General features: G+C 35.8%; 1 protein-coding gene across 1 annotated transcript in view; it reads right to left on the reverse strand.

Moving 5' to 3' along the window:
- Positions 1–10,151: 10,151 nt before the first annotated feature.
- The window catches only part of LOC149796075 (roundabout homolog 1-like), a 73,872-nt gene continuing 63,530 nt past the window's right edge, over positions 10,152–20,493 (reverse strand). Inside the window, exons 10-11 of the mRNA XM_089966203.1 lie at positions 10,877–10,989; positions 10,152–10,192 (exon numbers count right to left, since the gene is read on the reverse strand). Coding sequence (XP_089822329.1) covers positions 10,152–10,192; positions 10,877–10,989 — 154 coding nt within the window. The remainder of the gene's footprint in view (positions 10,193–10,876; positions 10,990–20,493) is intronic.

Genomic DNA, 20,493 nt, shown 5'->3' on the forward strand with positions numbered 1-20,493 from the left:
AAATTCTGGTAGTATCAAGCCACACTCAAAAATCGCATCCGTTGCTTTCTCCTGATAGGCTAAGGAAATTTTGAGATAGCTTTGACCTAGCATATATAGGCTTAACTTGTACATGTCCCACAATATGTCCTAGAAATTTTACACAAACACGGCAACTACTCATTTTTGGATAAATTAATTGTCAAACTTGCATCAGTGAATCTGTCCCAAAAAAAATTGTATTGTCGCTAAATGTTCTTTCCAGATGTCGTTACAGATGATGACATCGATGTAAGCATCACAATTATCTAGACCAGAGGTAATCATGTTCATTAAACGTTGAAAAATATTTGGCGAACCTTTCATCTCAAATGACATCACTTTATGTTGATATTCTCCATCTGGAGTCACGAATGCCGAAATTTCCTTTGCCTTTTTCGTCAGTGGAATTGGCCAAAATCCTTCAGAAGGTCAAATTTGGTGACATACTTGACATTTCCAATTTATCAATGCAGTCATCAATTCATGGTAATGGAAATGAATTTGTTTTAGTCACAATCTGTTTTTGGTAATGGAAATGAATCGGTTTTAGTCACAATGTTCACCTTTCTATAATCAGTGCACATGCGAAAAGTATTATCTGGTTTCGGAACAAGTATATGTGATGAACTCTTGTAACTTTTACTCGGCTCTTTGAAGTCATTTTCCAGAAAATACGGAATTTCTTTTTTTAAGTATTTCTGTTTTAGAAGGTTCATCCTGTACGGGTGCTGTTTCACAGGTGTGAAATTTTCAAATACATGGTAAATTATGTTTGTTCTTGTAGGAACATCTGGAAATAAGTGCTCATATTTAAGTAATAACAGTTTAAGTTTATTCCTTTATTGTTGTTGTAAATGTAAAGTTTCTGGTCCAAATTATTCACAATTTCTGAATTCCAAAGATTTGTTACTCCAAAATCAGTAGAATCCGATTGCATTCCTTCTTTTTTCTGCAAAAGGGTTCGTCAAATGCAGGAATAGGTTGTAGATGAGCCTTAGGTATATTCTGATTGGGTTTTCCTACCATTTGACAAGAATGACAAGATCTGCAGCATTTACAAACATTACATTTAATTTTTGGCCAATAGAAGTGATTCAAGATCTTGTGATACATCTTATTAATCCCTAAATGACCAGCCAAAGGAGTTTCATGGGCCAGACTAAGAATTTCATGTCTGTACGATTTTGGAACTACAATTTGATAGTTCACTGACCACTCGTCACCAGCAGGTACCTCTGCAGGTCTCCATTTTCTCATAAGAATGCCATTTTAATGAAATAACAAACAAGTACTTATGTGGCTATAGTTTCACTAATGGTCCTTTGAAACAAACAGGAGATCTCAGGATGGTTTCCTGTTCGATGACAAGTGATTGTCGTTTGTCATCCTGATTAAAATAATAATAATGAGTAGTTAAAGGAGGATCACTGTCATCAATACCTTTTGATTGATCCAAACAAGGAGTAAACGTGACCTCATCAAACGCCTGACCAATGCATGTGTCAGCTAAAGGAATACTTTCCGGATCTACATCATTCTCAAGAGCTTTTTTTGCCAGAGCTCTAGTAACTGCACAAGCTGGGTATAAATCGGGGAATTCTTTTTCAATTGGATCGATTTTCTCATCCAAACAAGGCTTGTCAGTTACAAGTGGATCAACCACAACCTTATATCCAACTAGGTCATTCCCTATTAATAAGTGAATGCTCTCAACGGGCAAAGCAAACACTGTTCCGACTGTCACGAGTCCTGAAACCAAGTCTGATTACAAATTTACACAATGGCGAGGAACATTAACAAGCCGTACTATACTCCTTGAACCTGAACACTCTTATTCGAAGAAGACTTATCAGAAAAAGGCAAAGTACCTGATAATAAAAGACTCCGAGAAGCTCCAGCGTCCCTTAAAATTTTAATAGGGATGGAATTGACTGAACCACCCATAAGTGATATAGAACCCTTCGGCATGATTCATAATTCCATATAATAAAATCAGACTGGGGTTTATTAGACCCAGCACATGTATTGCTTTCAATACATGATCGTGACCCTTACCACCTCTTTGAAATAAGAGCATTTGGAATAGGTCTGTATTGATTATATTGCTTATTTTTCAATTTGTAGCAATCAGTCTTTTCTTCTTGCAATAGGTACACGTAGGAAGAGATAAGGATTTGTGATCATTAGTATCAGTAATATGATTTCTAAAAGTTGTGCCAGATTAAAATTTAGCAGGGATTGGATTATATTAGGCTGAAATACTTTTTCTAACAGAATACTGTTGTGTGGAAGACATGCTTGCAAAAGAAACTTTACAAGCTAAGGAATGCTCGTCAGCAATACGAGCAGCGTTTTCCAAGATTTTGATCTGATGCTTGTCCAGATCAGTATTAATGTCACTGTGAACTCTTCAAGTAATACGAGTTGTCTTAGGTTTTCATATTCTTGATCAACTTTCTTGGCTAAGCACCACTTATCAAATTACTGCTCTTTTTTCTTGCAAATTCGACATGAGTTTGTGCAGCTTCTTTTTATAGTTTCTAAATATTTGTCAGTATGCCTCAGGGACCAACTCATAACCCTTTAAGATGCATTCCGTAACTAAATCATAGTCGGTACTTTGCTGTACTGACAGGGACGCATAGATATCTCGGGCTTTGCCAAAAAGTGCACACTATAATAATTGAGTCCATTGTTTCCTTTGCCATTTCCAATTTTCAGTAAGTTTTTAAAAATAAGGAAAATATTTATCTACTTCTTTTTCTCTAAAATGGGGCACTAACCTAATATTCTTAGAAACATCAAAACATAAATTTGTATGTAAAGTTAGAATGTGCTTTTCAATTGTCAGCTAGCTCTGATTCTCTTAATCTAAACTGATATTCCCTTTATTTCTTTCTAAGCTGACATTCCGTTTCCTCCTTCTCTCTTTGCATTTGCATCTGTCTGTCCCTCTCTCCTCTTTCTCCAATTGCAACTGTATTGTTTCTCTCTCTCTCCTCTTTCTCCAAAAGCATTTGTTTTTCTTCCTTCTGTAACTGCATTTGTTTTTCCTCTTTCTGGAGTTCAAGCATTTCTTAATTCTAATTCCATCTTGTATTTTAATTTTAATTCCTTTACTTGTATGATACAGACACTGATCGAAATCAAAGCACTTTTATCCAAAACATACTTTTCCACCAAATATTGGGCTAAAATATTTTTTATTTCTTACTTCGTTAAAGAAGCTTTCGCCTCAGAAAGATCATATTTTCTGGCAAGCTGAATTAATTCATCTATTTTTTGAAACAGTCTAACTACTTTTGGGTAGAATTTGAAATAAAGATCTCCACTTTTGATGATATTGTGAAAAAGCACGTTGATTTCACAATAGATTTCTAAAATTTGAAATATTACTTGGATTTAAATTTCCAAACTAGGGGAAATTAAATTTCAAAAGCAAAGTTTCCTGAAACATTTTAGCAAAATTCGTATCCTAAGGACAAACACCCCAATTTTCTGTTACGAGTCTATCGTCTTAAAAAAAGTAACAGAAAAGAGTGAAGGCGACAAGCTTTATAAAATTTAACAAATACTTTATTTTCCTAGAATAATAAGCGAAAAAATGAGAAAAAAGAACTTACGGTATTGCAAATTAAATCATATTGTAATCAACAATTAAAATACAAGCCCTATCAATGAAAAGTCCTAAGTTAATCACAGTTCAAATCCCGATGAAAATCCATAATAGAAGGCGATGTTTTCGGATAGATACTGCACGACCTTGGGAGTACCAGTATCCATCCAACAAAACGAGTTCATATTTTCACATATGAATGTAATAACTTTTTTATTATATACTCATTTTCTTATTCTACCTAAGGCTTAATTATACAAATTAAATACACTACAAGGAACAAAATAATTGAATTTATGCTGTATTTCAAAATAAATACTTAACAGCAGATTCATTGGTACACAACAACAATATTAAAGCGCACATAACTCCACCCAGCTAAAATTTGAACTTAGTCGGGCGCTCGTCCTTACTTTTGAAAGGAACTGTCGTTTCGTTCTACTTAAAATTGAAATTGAGGGTCATATTGTGAATGAATGCGCATTGCAACAACTTTTCCATTAAGTCAGGAATGAATAGACTTTGGTATTGTTGTCGATTCTACTAAATTTCGCGATAATGGAGTGGATTTATGTGTTAATTGTACATGAAGTCCATCTGAACGGAATAGCGAGGGAAGCGTCTTGACTTATCTCAATGTGTGTTTTTGTTCTGTCAATGAATGTTTGGAATCATAATGTTGGAAATATATGAACTCTTTCAATTGTAATTATCAAAAAGACGCTATGGAACATAATATTCATTTTATTTTGAGTGAAGTAAAGAGGATATTAATGCAACGTAACGAAACTGGAACGTAGTCTAAATTACAGTACAATTTGGAAATGATTAATCGAGCTTTAGAAACCATGACATAACATATGTAATTTTGATTTGCAGAACTAAGAAAGTACATTTTGAGGAAATTCAAGATGCAAAAATGTAAGCATATTTTTTGCCATTTTTATTACCAGCTAAAGAATTCATGTTTATTCCTGGTCATTGGCGTGCTCCCCAAGCATATGTTATGATCTGTATCAGGCATGTCTAGCCAAAATCTGAAAGATTGTATCAAGAAAGTTAACACATAAAATTCCATATCAGCTGCTGTTAGACAATCCGTTCAGCTGGCCGAAATAAAAATTCTTCGTCGGCTTTGCTTATTAGCTCTGAGGCCCTTGCTTTGCTGGAAAATCTTCATTACATTTTCCCTTCACAAATTTAGTACTTTCACATATAAAATGGTACCTGTCCGATATATATGCGATATCCCTTGCCCTAGATATAATTTTCGATGGTATTTTAATATACCCAAGAGAGCACTGGTCATAGTCTGAACGATGCCATAACGAAAAGTTACGAACATTTTTCCTAAATAACTGTTTAAATGATTAACGTGGTATTTTCAATACTGCGTTTCTGATGTATGTTGTGGACATTGCGAATATCACGTTCATTCATTTGCTTGTTTGAAAGTTTCATTTGTTACTCATGAAACTCGTCGACATTGTTCACTTTGTCACCTCTACTTTTAAATAGACGAAAAAAGCAGTTTTAGTTCATCCACAAACAAATCTAAAAAACTAAAACTTTAAGTCTACTGCGTGAATGGACACGGTTGGTTTACAAGGTAGTTTCTAATACACAATACTATTTTTATTCACACGTGTTGTGCACGTACGTGTAATATTAAGGTGTTCAGTATCGTAGAATACTGAACGATTCTGACAATGTAAAGTAAACGGAGAAAAAAAGAGAGTATATACTAATAGTGGGTCTCGGTTATCAATGATTCGTGCTGGATTGTCATTGTGTTAGATCCACATAGGTTTCAAAATGACAAACATATTTACCTTTCTAAGATTAAATTTCCACATTATTTCAGAGTGTTTAATTCCCATATTGCCCCATATTGCCCCGAAAGGCTTTATATTACCTCCATAACATTGTGACATGTCTTTAAAAAATTTCACAAGAAATATATATATATATATATATATATATATATATATATATATATATATATATATATATATATATATATATATATATATATATATATAACATCAGACAGCGTGTAACAAGTAACCTTTAGCCATGCAAGTAACTGTTCTGTAAACAATTTGATTCATGCACACCACAGCGATGCCTAAATACGTGCTAAAATCTGCTTCCATTGATATGTAATATTAAAATTTACATCACTATCATCCTGCAAAAACTGTAATGAAAAATCAATCCATGATGTCCAATACATTTTATATCAGTGACGGCGATGATTATTAATAGGTAAAATATTCCGTCGCTCACCTTTCGTCCGTTTTCTGGATTTCAGAACGCTGTAAGTCTGGTCTTCATAGTTTGCATATATATGTAGGTTTTCATAAGCATCACCTTCCGGAAGCCTGGAAAAGGAAAATAACTAAATGCTATTCCTGTTAGAGAGAAGACAGAGACATACATACATACATACATACATACATACATACATACGTACGTACGTACGTACGCACATACATACATATATACATGCTCTTTGTTGAAGAAGTAATGAAGACATTTAGACAGTCAGTCATAGATAAATACATGCACATACGCATACGCGCAAACAAGTATATATATGCAAAATTACGTGTCATATAGAAAGAGCTACATATATAATTACATTTATAAGGTTTCGTTACTATTTCAAAGTTAATATTTAGCACATAACAATATGGACGTATTAACTTTTCGGAATATTATTATCATCAAGCAATTGTTAAAAGACCAGTGCCATGCTTAGCCAAATGATTACAGATTTGCATAATTGCAGGTATTGAGATATTTCGTTTTGTCAATACGGTAGCTGACACAGTATTACTATTGTATTTATGTCACGTTTCTGTTCTATTTTATGACCTTGTATTATCCTGAATTTGTTTAATCTGATGTAATCTCTTCTGAAGTGGAAATAAAGCCAGTCAGTCAGTCAGTCATGCACACATACATACATACATACATACATACTCTTTGTTGAAGAGGTAATGAAGACATTTAGACAGTCAGTCATAGATAAATGCATGCACATACGTATACGCGCAAACAAGTATATATATGCAAAAATACGTGTCATATAGAAAGAGCTACATATATAATTACACTGTTATAAGGTTTCGTTACTATTTCAAAGTTAATGTTTAGCACATAACAATATGGACGTATTAACTTTTCGAAATATTATCATCATCAAGCAATTGTTAAAAGACCAGTGCCATGCTTAGCCAAATGATTACAGATTTGCATAATTGCAGGTATTGAGATATTTCGTTTTGTCAATACGATAGCTGACACAGTATTACTATTGTATTTATGTCACTTTTCTGTTCTATTTTATGACCTTGTATTATCCTGAATTTGTTTAATCTGATGTAATCTCTTTTGAAGTGGAAATAAAGCCAGTCAGTCAGTCAGTCATGCATACATACATACATACATACATACATACATGCATGCATACATACTCTTTGTTGAAGAGGTAATGAAGACATTTAGACAGTCAGTCATAGATAAATGCATGCACATACGCATACGCGCAAACAAGTATATATATATATATATGCAAAAATACGTGTCATATAGAAAGAGCTACATATATAATTAAACTGTTATAAGGTTTCGTTACTATTTCAAAGTGAATGTTTAGCACATAACAATATGGACGTATTAACTTTTCGAAATATTATCATCATCAAGCAATTGTTAAAAGACCAGTGCCATGCTTAGCCAAATGATTACAGATTTGCATAATTGCAGGTATTGAGATATTTCGTTTTGTCAATACGATAGCTGACACAGTATTACTATTGTATTTATGTCACTTTTCTGTTCTATTTTATGACCTTGTATTATCCTGAATTTGTTTAATCTGATGTAATCTCTTTTGAAGTGGAAATAAAGCCACTCAGTCAGTCAGTCATGCATACATACATACATACATACATACATGCATACATACTCTTTGTTGAAGAGGTAATGAAGACATTTAGACAGTCAGTCATAGATAAATGCATGCACATACGCATACGCGCAAACAAGTATATATATATATGCAAAAATACGTGTCATATAGAAAGAGCTACATATATAATTAAACTGTTATAAGGTTTCGTTACTATTTCAAAGTGAATGTTTAGCACATAACAATATGGACGTATTAACTTTTCGAAATATTATCATCATCAAGCAATTGTTAAAAGACCAGTGCCATGCTTAGCCAAATGATTACAGATTTGCATAATTGCAGGTATTGAGATATTTCGTTTTGTCAATACGATAGCTGACACAGTATTACTATTGTATTTATGTCACTTTTCTGTTCTATTTTATGACCTTGTATTATCCTGAATTTGTTTAATCTGATGTAATCTCTTTTGAAGTGGAAATAAAGCCAGTCAGTCAGTCAGTCATGCATACATACATACATACATACATACATACATACATGCATGCATACATACTCTTTGTTGAAGAGGTAATGAAGACATTTAGACAGTCAGTCATAGATAAATGCATGCACATACGCATACGCGCAAACAAGTATATATATATATATATGCAAAAATACGTGTCATATAGAAAGAGCTACATATATAATTAAACTGTTATAAGGTTTCGTTACTATTTCAAAGTGAATGTTTAGCACATAACAATATGGACGTATTAACTTTTCGAAATATTATCATCATCAAGCAATTGTTAAAAGACCAGTGCCATGCTTAGCCAAATGATTACAGATTTGCATAATTGCAGGTATTGAGATATTTCGTTTTGTCAATACGATAGCTGACACAGTATTACTATTGTATTTATGTCACTTTTCTGTTCTATTTTATGACCTTGTATTATCCTGAATTTGTTTAATCTGATGTAATCTCTTTTGAAGTGGAAATAAAGCCAGTCAGTCAGTCAGTCATGCATACATACATACATACATACATACATACATGCATGCATACATACTCTTTGTTGAAGAGGTAATGAAGACATTTAGACAGTCAGTCATAGATAAATGCATGCACATACGCATACGCGCAAACAAGTATATATATATATATGCAAAAATACGTGTCATATAGAAAGAGCTACATATATAATTAAACTGTTATAAGGTTTCGTTACTATTTCAAAGTGAATGTTTAGCACATAACAATATGGACGTATTAACTTTTCGAAATATTATCATCATCAAGCAATTGTTAAAAGACCAGTGCCATGCTTAGCCAAATGATTACAGATTTGCATAATTGCAGGTATTGAGATATTTCGTTTTGTCAATACGATAGCTGACACAGTATTACTATTGTATTTATGTCACTTTTCTGTTCTATTTTATGACCTTGTATTATCCTGAATTTGTTTAATCTGATGTAATCTCTTTTGAAGTGGAAATAAAGCCAGTCAGTCAGTCAGTCATGCATACATACATACATACATACATACATACATACATGCATGCATACATACTCTTTGTTGAAGAGGTAATGAAGACATTTAGACAGTCAGTCATAGATAAATGCATGCACATACGCATACGCGCAAACAAGTATATATATATATATATGCAAAAATACGTGTCATATAGAAAGAGCTACATATATAATTAAACTGTTATAAGGTTTCGTTACTATTTCAAAGTGAATGTTTAGCACATAACAATATGGACGTATTAACTTTTCGAAATATTATCATCATCAAGCAATTGTTAAAAGACCAGTGCCATGCTTAGCCAAATGATTACAGATTTGCATAATTGCAGGTATTGAGATATTTCGTTTTGTCAATACGATAGCTGACACAGTATTACTATTGTATTTATGTCACTTTTCTGTTCTATTTTATGACCTTGTATTATCCTGAATTTGTTTAATCTGATGTAATCTCTTTTGAAGTGGAAATAAAGCCAGTCAGTCAGTCAGTCATGCATACATACATACATACATACATACATACATGCATGCATACATACTCTTTGTTGAAGAGGTAATGAAGACATTTAGACAGTCAGTCATAGATAAATGCATGCACATACGCATACGCGCAAACAAGTATATATATATATATGCAAAAATACGTGTCATATAGAAAGAGCTACATATATAATTAAACTGTTATAAGGTTTCGTTACTATTTCAAAGTGAATGTTTAGCACATAACAATATGGACGTATTAACTTTTCGAAATATTATCATCATCAAGCAATTGTTAAAAGACCAGTGCCATGCTTAGCCAAATGATTACAGATTTGCATAATTGCAGGTATTGAGATATTTCGTTTTGTCAATACGATAGCTGACACAGTATTACTATTGTATTTATGTCACTTTTCTGTTCTATTTTATGACCTTGTATTATCCTGAATTTGTTTAATCTGATGTAATCTCTTTTGAAGTGGAAATAAAACCAGTTAGTCAGTCAGTCAGTTAGTCAGTCATGCACACATTCATACATACATACATACATACGCAAAATATATTTTATATTACTGTTTACTTCATTACCTCTCAATTTGGCTGGTTCTGAAATCTGCCATGATATCTACAATATATTGGAGAGATAGAATGAAAGACGAAATCCACAGTTAACAGAAATCCAATTGACACAGAATTAGTCTTCTGATGCTGAAAGACCCTTTTTATTAAATCAAACCTGAAACCCTGCTAATTCATAATCCATTATGTTCAGTTTAGCTTTAACAACTTTCATTCCTGAGACAAAATTATATATATATATATCTTGTATAAGAATGTTAAATGTTTGCTCAAGAATTTAATGGATATTTGTTACTTGCAGATTTAAACCTTTATCCTGGCTTTACTATAGCTTGGTGTTAATTTTTTTTTACCATGAATGTTTTCAATCTTCCTGCTATGGACATGAATTCATAATTTCTATGTAATGACATTCAATTTTCACACTGCTCAACATCTTTGCAACACTTCATGACAGGTTTTGTGAAATACTTTTAAATATCTAACCAACTTCAGTAAGGAAAAGTCATTAGTTAAAATGTACATTTAATGGCAACATTACTCATGCAATAGTATGTTCCTATAAATTATGACCGCCTGCCTGATACATATATTACAACTTTGAAATCCTTTAAACAATGTTAGACATATTTTTAATTTCTGTTCTAGAGAAGGGCAATTTCGGTATATAAAAGTACTTCAGACAGATTAGAAAATGATCTGATAGCGCCGGCTACAAACTTTGACCTACCATGTATTTCTGAGTATGGGTTATCATTAGTGGTGTTCTCTCTCATATCTCCATGATCAGCAGTAACATCATTGCCCTGTACACTAATTGTGTTAACTGGGTTCATGCATATTCTGTGAAAAAAACAATAGAATATAGCCTCCCGAGACATTATTCTCAACGTGAGGTAGCAGCGGTGCTGTTTTACATTCCAGTCTGGATGTCTCTTTACAACGGATTGTGCAGGCAAACAATACGAGGCTGTACATCACGTAATAATAATGTTGAAAAGACAAAACTATGGTCATATGCTTTAGCAACGAAGTTAAGCTGTTCCCAGTGATTGTAAACTGTTGATGAGATTATCTCACATAATAATATATTTGAGATTTGACACAAGTTTGATAAATATTAGGCTAAAGTACACAATCTGACAATTTTAATGCCTGAATAAAATTTGTATTAACTTTGTTTCTATATACTTACAATCAGTGTTTTAATTTGATACATTCTTATGACGAAGCTGAGCAGGTAATAGAGCGTTGTCTTTTATAGGGAACACTACATTTTATTAAACCGATGCCAAACATTGGCTTTGCAAGTATTACCTCACCTTGAGTTTAATAAAAGCGAGTGAGAACAATTATTGTGAATTCCCTTCCGTGTGAGTAATATGATGTAGATATATTCATTTTAGCCTTTGGGCCCAGCACATAAATATGATGTTTGGGAATTGCTTATGTTTGAACTGGGTTATGAAACTATCTTACATTTTGATTAAAAAAAAAAAAAACAATTGAAAAGCTTTTTTATATGGAATAAATGCTCCTTTAAGATATATGAACAGAAAGACTAACAGAGCTGTCGTGTTTCTCTTTAAAATGACAATTAATGCATACAAGTAGCTCTTTCCTATTTTTTTAGTGGGGTCGAGTGGGAAATAACAAATGTTTAATATGACTGACATTCAAATCAGTTACATACCACCAACAGGAAACTTGCATAAAAACGTGCATCTTTATGAGAATCATCATTTAGAGCTTTACTACTTATTCCATACGGATACTCCTGATAAATATCATTTTAATCTACTTTTCCAATAAGCTTCTCTGAGCATGAGATAACTGTCTAATTCCAGTTTCTTCTTTGAGAAAAGATTTGCACATTTTATATTTATAATGCACAGTTTTGCACATAAGCAGAAGTTCTATGTTTCAGACCTAACCCTTGACCACTACAAATTATCTTTACAGTCAGGCAGCAACAGCGTCGGGGGCTTCTAGCACTGTACATACAGTACATAGATTTTGGTTAACGAAAAATATGTTAATTTGACTACTGACGAGATATTGTTTATAAGTAGCTGATTTTGTCTGTTGTGTTTTTGTTTCGTTTTTAAAAAAAAATATTCTCGGCCTCACTGGTCTGACTCTATCTTTTAGGCAGCAAATTCCGTGGATGGGCGTTGTGATAGTGAATAATTTACAAATATTCTGACTGTATAGAACATATGGTTGTTAACTTCTGGTATAGTCAGTAACGAATTATTATGTATGTGTTCTTTCCCCGGCAACCGTATAATAACTGTCTACCTTTTGAGTATAAATAGTCTTAAAAGTATATTCTCATTTATAAAAAAGTTAGTATCGCTTAAATTCTGTACAGGATCTGCTATTTTAACTTCCGTAGTGCTCTTATTGGTGGCAACACATACATGAGTGCCATAGTGGCAAAAAGAAAAGGAAGAAAAAGAAAACTGCATGAGAGTCAATGTTGCAGTGTGAACAAAGAAAACAGTCCTAACAAGTTAGAAAGGTTTCGGGGCGGAGCTGATCTTGTACTTAGAGTTATGCCACGCGACACGAAAGCGACAGAGGTAGAAACCATCATACGCAATAACACCTAAGGCAATTTACTGTTCTCTAGACATAATGTATGTAAAACTGAACCCACCTCACCCTTAAGACCTACCCGATCGATATGGCATATAGTTCCCTTCAGATATAGTCCCAGAGGCAAAGTCTGCCAACAGTGTCAACTGCTAACAAAATTGCGATAAAGGTAATGGTCTATATTTCAGAGACCAAACACAAACACATTCAAAGCTTTAAATATATCATGAAATGTTTCCACATTCACACAAACAAACATAAAGAAACAACATAGGCAACATTGATACTGCAGATTTTAAATACTGTGATTGGAAAGGAAGAAAGTAAAAGTAGAATGTGGGTGTTGTGAAGACATTGTATTTAACACAGCATATACATATGTGTCAACAGTTCAGAGGAAGGGAAGCTTTTGCATTGATTTGCCTCAACAGATTAAAAACATCAACACAGAGCACTCTTGCCTTTGTAATGCACTGGAATCTTTGTTAAGCATACAAAATGATCATGTAGATTGACCTTCAAAACATAATTTAAATGCAGTCATTGTGTTAATACATGTATGCTACAAACATAGAACATTAGAAAATTTTAATGCGAGTTTGAATAATTCGAAATATGCCCCAGACACATTAGATTCTTTATTGAGAGCAAGCCTGGTTTTGGCAGGCATTTACTTATTAAGACGCTTGTGAATAATGATCCAAACGAAGAGGCAAAAACCATACCAAACAGTGAAAAGAAATGCTCGTTCAGCGATAATTTCAGAATTAATACGGTTGGCAGACAGATAGAGATTCACGGGGCATCTTGTAGAACAGGTCACGAACATTTCAGCCATACAGATTTCACAGCAACATTATTTTTGTTTTAGATATATGAAATCTAATTATCAGAGGAAACGCATTTTAGCGTTCAAATACACTGATAAAAACGTAAGAGGAACCCAGAAAATATTGATTTTATTAAATAAATTTAAAATCTGCATAATGATTTATGAAGATCGTATGCTAGAGAAGAAAATATTAATAGACTGATTACTGATGAATAAAAGAGAATATGTAAATTCGGTTGAAGCAATACATTCGAAACTGACACCAATGAAAATGGACCTGAATTGGTAGACCACAATGAGAACTCCAGTATGCCAAATAAATTTTTCATGGCATTTTCAGGGATGTAGTGGTAGCATTTGTGGTAATGCTGCTTGTGGAGGTAGAGATAGCTCAACAAATTCCTTCATCGATATGTTAAGATAAGGTATGAACAATATTGTTAGCGATTTGCCTCAGTTATATACAAGCACGACAGCATTGACGTGTATCACTAGTAACATAAAAAGCTGTCTCCTTACATGAACTAGACAAGGTTTTCCTTTATTAGCTAATAATGCTATTTTGATAATTCTTGCACTAACTGGTTTGCTCTTTGCAATGAAACGTAAGGATTTGATTTTAGCAGCAAAAACTAACTAGAATGAACCAGCAACTACAACTATAGACAAAAAATATTTTATCTCATGTTCTTTATCATTAGTTTTACCTGTTCATCATTTTGACCTTCGTCATTAATTATAGCCCCAAAGGTAGTATTAGTTTGTTTCCAACGATGTAGTTTCCAGTTGACTAAAACGAAAACGTGAGCTAGTAACGCTCTAGTACTACTCTTCGCTAGGACTGGGTTTAATTATTGCAATTCAATACCTATTACCTTCTTCGTCATTTACCATTTGAAGAATTGGTTCATATATTGTATTACCTTCTTTAATTCTAAATATTTGTAATCTCAGTATATTCCTCACACGAAGAAACTTGATGACTTTTGCAGATAGCTACTCTAATATATTTTGCAAGAGATTTTCAGCACCATATCATTACACAAAATAAAGATACCACCAACGCCAACTTATAGGTTCAATCCTTAGAGCAGCTGTGTGCCCACCCTACCGGTTCAGACCAAAATACCGTCTCTGAAAGACTCAAAGGAAAGTTCATGCAGGCTGAAGCAACACAGCTTCAAAGACGAGACCGATATATCCATTGAGTCGGTCCTGATATTGTTAAAGTTCACTTGTAAAACAAAGCAATTCGTCAAATAAATCTGCTTGTATCATTGTCGAAGAACCGGATGACCTGATTTGTGGCCTGCGGCAATAAACTATTGAGCAGGGTGCCTTTTTCTCTCTAACGCAGGATGTATAAAACTTAGCGCGGGTCCATCAGTCGATATAGTGGGTGATCAGCCTGACGTCCGCAATGCATGCACAATGAAGTGCTACATCTACAGTCCCGATATCATCGTCTTAATTAGCTACTACTGAAACAGTATAAACAGCACCCTCCAATCACAGATAACTCTAAGGTTATTGCCATCCGTTCAGCATGATCCTATATACCTATTAGGTCCCAGCTACCATGCCTTCCGATAGGCCTCCGTGTTGGCCAGCTCCAGCCTCTCCAAACAGACCACATGAAATCAGGTAATGTAAAATAAACGAAAAAAAGAAAAACGATCCCATCTTGTTTACAAGTCGGCGAAAGATCGTCTCGGGTGCAACTTTGCAAAACAGCAAATAAAAGAGCATTGCATATGCCATCTTTTGTGAAAGTATCCTACAGCTCTGGGTTTGGCCCAGACATAGATTAGCAACATTTCGGAACAAAACAATAGATATTCGACCAATCCGGTCTTCGGTCTGGCCAGCAGCCGTTTCAGCGAGTCTGACTAAGAAAAGCTCTTTTCTGGAACAGGAGGAAGCAGTGCCCTACAACGACGTTCGCTTAAGGACCAAATCGTCCCCCGAATTTAGTGCCATTGACCAGGTACGGCATGACCTACCTGAAGATTTTCTGGCAGTCCGCACCGACAGGGTCAAAGCGGTCTTTGAGGACGGTCAGTGCCTGGACGTTGCCGGCTGTAGTCTCAGATACAATAGCATCCATCGCTGAGCCTGCCCACCTCCACACTCACCCCTTCCCCTCCTAAGAACGTTTTGGACCAGGATTCTCTTAGACTAGCCTTGCTTTCGCGACACTCAGTTCTGCAACTGCTGCAAAATAACCAGCGAATGAGATTGACGTCGAAGCTGCCCAGAACCACCGAATTAAAGATGAGTACGCGCATTGGAAGGACCCCTTTTGGGAACTCTAACTGCACTACCTAGTTACTGGGACGAGGTGAACATACTCCAGTGTCATACAGCTCCACCAGAGAGATCAAGACCGCTCCTTACCCTTTACTGCTAACGCAGGGCAGTCACCACGCGCATAACCAGCTGCTAGGCCCTAAAGCAAAGAATTGGTTCTCTACGACCAAATATGCACCATGATGTTCTGCAAATGGAAATACCACGTTTACGCCATAAAAATGGGATGCACTACAACTGAGGTACCTTAAAATTATATAATGAGCTCAAGTCGGTCCAAATATTTATTGAGAAACACGTGGTAGCTCACATCATTCTTCTCAACGGTGACAGGTGTTCAAACTAGCTACCAGAGCAAGACTTTGACGTGTAGGAAGATCAGTACTATCATTCTGTGGGTGTATCAGTTGGAAGATCGAAAGTACCGACGTCATCAGCCACCTTGCGCTGGTTCCGGAACGCTGATGTGCTTAAGGACCGAAAAATGGCCAACAATGTCGCAGGAAAACTACATCATTGCAAAGAGCATTTTCATTCGCATTCTCCGTGATACCTGAGAAGATGTAATCACGTGGAAAAATTGTGCCATCAGTCTAAAGTCCTTGAACAATGTCTAAATCGTCCACAGCGTCGACAATACCGGCACTCAACAATTACAATAACTTCCAAAACAGTGGCGGATAGACAAGTTGAAGACGTTGATGACGTTTACTGAAATTGTATCGCTAGATAAAAGGAGTTTGCACCTAGTAGCGACCCTCTTGACACCTACCAGGCCGATAGTGTCTTCTTCGAATAACTGTGATGTCTTAAAACGACGACGCAAACCTGCTGAACCAAAACTTTTGGCCGACAGTACCATGGGGATTCTACTCGACCATTTATGTCCCTGACTAAGGCCCGTTGCGCAGACAATATTACTAAGTCAAAACATTACACACGCATCGTGCGGATTGACCAATTTAATTTCATCCTGTGCGCTGTTTTTGAGCGGATAGCTGCCCTATCCCTCATAAGTCAGACGCATAGCGGTCTTTAAGACCTTGATAGACGACCTCTAAGGTTATCTTCGCATAAGGTATATTGGCTGTCACTTCATGCTAAACAGTTGATCTTTTCCGGGTTATGTCAACCATTGTGTGTTCGAGCTGACTTTTCTCTTGTCGCGTTGCAGTTGCCCACTTGAAAGCATATTGCACCTATACCAAACCAGTTAGAACAAATTTCTGAAAATGTAGTTCATGTAATGTGGACGTTATAGAGTGCAGGTTTGCGTTCTAGTGGCTCCAGTATTTTGTTTACCAATAACCATTTTATAAAGCAAAATGAACTACCTGGAATGTGCGCTTGGTGTATCTTTTACGGGTACACTCGGCCTGGGTAGCTTAGTCTGTTATGTGGCCTTAACATGGCGTTCTGTCATTGCGTTTAAATATCTTTGTTCTGCAGCGTTGAGAAATATAATTTGTCCTGGAGGTGGCTATCGATCTGGCAAACACTGTCGCACTTACAATTTTGGCAGAGTAGTCGTATTTCAGTATGTCAACTGGGGATGGGTGTGAATTGGATGTTTTTTGTTGTTGCCGTTTTTTTTGTGTTTTTTTTTTTGTATTATCCCTTGTATAACCGTATGCGCCTCATTTACTGCCACTCACGCGCATGGTTGTTTTTGTCATCTTCCTGGCAAGAACCGCCCGGATGACTACAGTCTCCGCTTTCTAAGCTCGTTCGTAAGTAACATTTTCCTAATTTATGTGTCTTTGTGGAAAAATGTCATCCTAAATTTGTTTTCGGGTCTCTGTACACCTTCAATCTGCCTCTAAATATCAACGGTCTCTGATGAGCCCTAACGAGGTAACAGCAGGGTCTACAGTGATTATACTCTACTACAGGGCATTCAAACCGCTCAGGTGGCCTAGTGGTTAGAGCGTCTGCCTCGGGTGCGGTAGGTCGTGGGTTCAATTCCCGGCCGAGTCATACCAAAGACTTACAAAACTGGTACTAACAGCTGCCTCGCTTGGCGCTCAGCATTAAGAGGTTAGTGTTAGGACTGGTCGGCCTGGTGTCAGGATAATGTGACTGGGTGGGACATCATGCTACATGTCTGCGGCATGATGCCACAGTGCTAGACATCACTATAAACTGCCACACTGCAGATATCGTAGCAATATGACTGAAAAATTGTTAAAGCTACGTTAAAAAATTCCAAATCACACACACACACACACAAACACACACAGGACATTCAACTCTTGGAACTACAGTTGTCATATATTCTTCTTTCGTCGTATCTAGCGATTTTTCCTTCGTTCTGGTAGTTGCGTCGTGGACATTGATAGCTAAATTGGCAGAATTTATCTATGATTAGAACGGAAATAAGCATCACAAAAATGGCATTACTGATGACGAATTTGGTTATAGTGAACGGGTACTCTGCAAAGGGATCTTCATCTAGACTACTTACGACTTTGGACTGGTTCTTCGGGGGTTGGGGGTGGATTGAAAGTACTAATGAGGTATCGCACGAATATTTGTGCAGTATACATATTTCCAGGGACTGGGTCAGCAAGGCTTCAAGCTGTGCCTCAAATCGACCGCAGTACTTCTCACTTTCATTGTCGATCATTTCATTACTCTGAGCGAAGGTGACTTGTCGCGCATAGTATTGCTTAATTACTGTAGCTATAGTGTGCTCGTTTCTGTTCATGGGCGCTTTTATCAGTCGCTTTATAGATAGCGATACGTAGGATGTTGTTTAGTTCCTCCAATATGCCTGACAGTTCTTTAGCATAAGCATGCTAATAGCTAGTTTGTGACCAATCTTTAGCAGGAGTTTGGTTTACTTAGACAGCAAATGTATTAAAAAAAATCTCTCACACCCCCCGTGAGTGTCGTGGTTGCTTCATTTTCACCCACACAGTCATCGGAACCGACGCGTTCCTTGCCTTCGAATAGATCAAGTTTGCAGGTCCTTGACAATTAAATTGTTTCTGAACACACAAATGTGTTTGCCCTACGTGGATTTCCGTTACGACTCGCTGTGGCATCATATCTTATCTTTGTCAGGGCTTTCATTGTCATGCAGACATCAATACTAACTAAGGACCCTCAACTGGAAAATGTTTAATAGAGAAACTGTAGCCAGTCGTAGAATCCTTCGCTTTGGTCGACAGTGTACACATCGGGGTCTGTCTAAAGCAAGCCCAGCATGCCTTATTCTAGCAGATAAATGGACATAAAATGGACATATGCCAAAGACCTTTCCGCTGGTGTTGGCTTTGAGGAGATTAATCCTGATAGTTAATTCATAATCTCCCTGAACGACTAATAATAAAGCCAGACTAATGTCTTAGTCCAAAACGACAATGAACATCATATAATGCCAATGAATAATTTAAATAAATGATTCCTCGAAAATGATATCTGAATGCAACATTAAATTATTCCACAAAAAGAGCACAAAGCGGGAATAAATAAGTTTCTTTACCACAATGTTATTTAAAACACGCATGTGGGTCAGAAGTTCTCTTTCAGAACACTCTTGTTTGTAAATAATGCTAGATAATGAATCAATATAACAGTAAACAATTTATTTATAATTTTAAAACTTGAAAAAACTCTGGTAGGCTATAACTACTGTACCATTAATCACGGGAAAATATTACATCACGGCACACAATATAAATTAAATGTATATAACAGTAATCCATTGCATGTGTTTTGACGTCATATCCTTGGCTATATAGATGATTTGGTCACTTACCTCTTGTAATGTAGATGATAGTAAATCTGTATTCATCGGTACGTTTTTGGATGTGAAATACAGCCTGTCCTGACTTTGGCGGTGCCACGATCGTATACTTACCGAATCCAGGTGAAACGATTAACAAGTTAAAGATCCGAATGAACGAAAGACAACACAGACTCATTCACAACGGACTGTCCATCACAGTAGTAGATGGGGGCACTTTACCGTCAATGGGAATTAGCATTACAGAGACCCCTGGGTCAGATTAGCGTCAAGGGAAATTTAACATGGAGAAAAATCGTGGGTCAGATTAGCGTCAAGGGAAATTAACATGGAGAAAAATCGTGGGACGGTTTAGCGTCAAAGGAATTTAAACAGGGTGGGACTTTATAGCGTCAAGGGAAATTGAACATGGGATTTTTTTTTTTTTTAAATTTTTTTAAAAAAGGGGTAGGCAATGGAAAGGCTATCTCTTTTCGAGAAATATGGCTGGCCCTGAAAAGGGCCTTTGGGTTTATGTTAATATTAATATTAACATAGATGGCATCTGTCACATCATCTTCTTCTTCTTCTTAAACTCCTTCTAACTGCCGGTCCATACACAAGTACCCGCTTGAGACATCCTTGTCTTTCTATGTAAACTCTCCTCATCCATTGACTAGTATCTGTCCTATCAACAACAGTCCACTTGGACCTGACATACATGAGCATGTCCGTCCTAAACATCATGGAAGACACAAGGGTGGATGACTCAATGAGCGGGTACAAACACAAACACACAAACACAAACACACAAACACATACGCTAAGAAACAATAAACAAAATCCATAGTCTACTATCCACACAATCGTACGT

Source organism: Sinohyriopsis cumingii, chromosome 7 (assembly GCF_028554795.1).
Source record: "Sinohyriopsis cumingii isolate HCF-2022 chromosome 7, ASM2855479v2, whole genome shotgun sequence".
Classification (NCBI taxonomy): Eukaryota; Metazoa; Mollusca; class Bivalvia; order Unionida; family Unionidae; genus Sinohyriopsis; species Sinohyriopsis cumingii.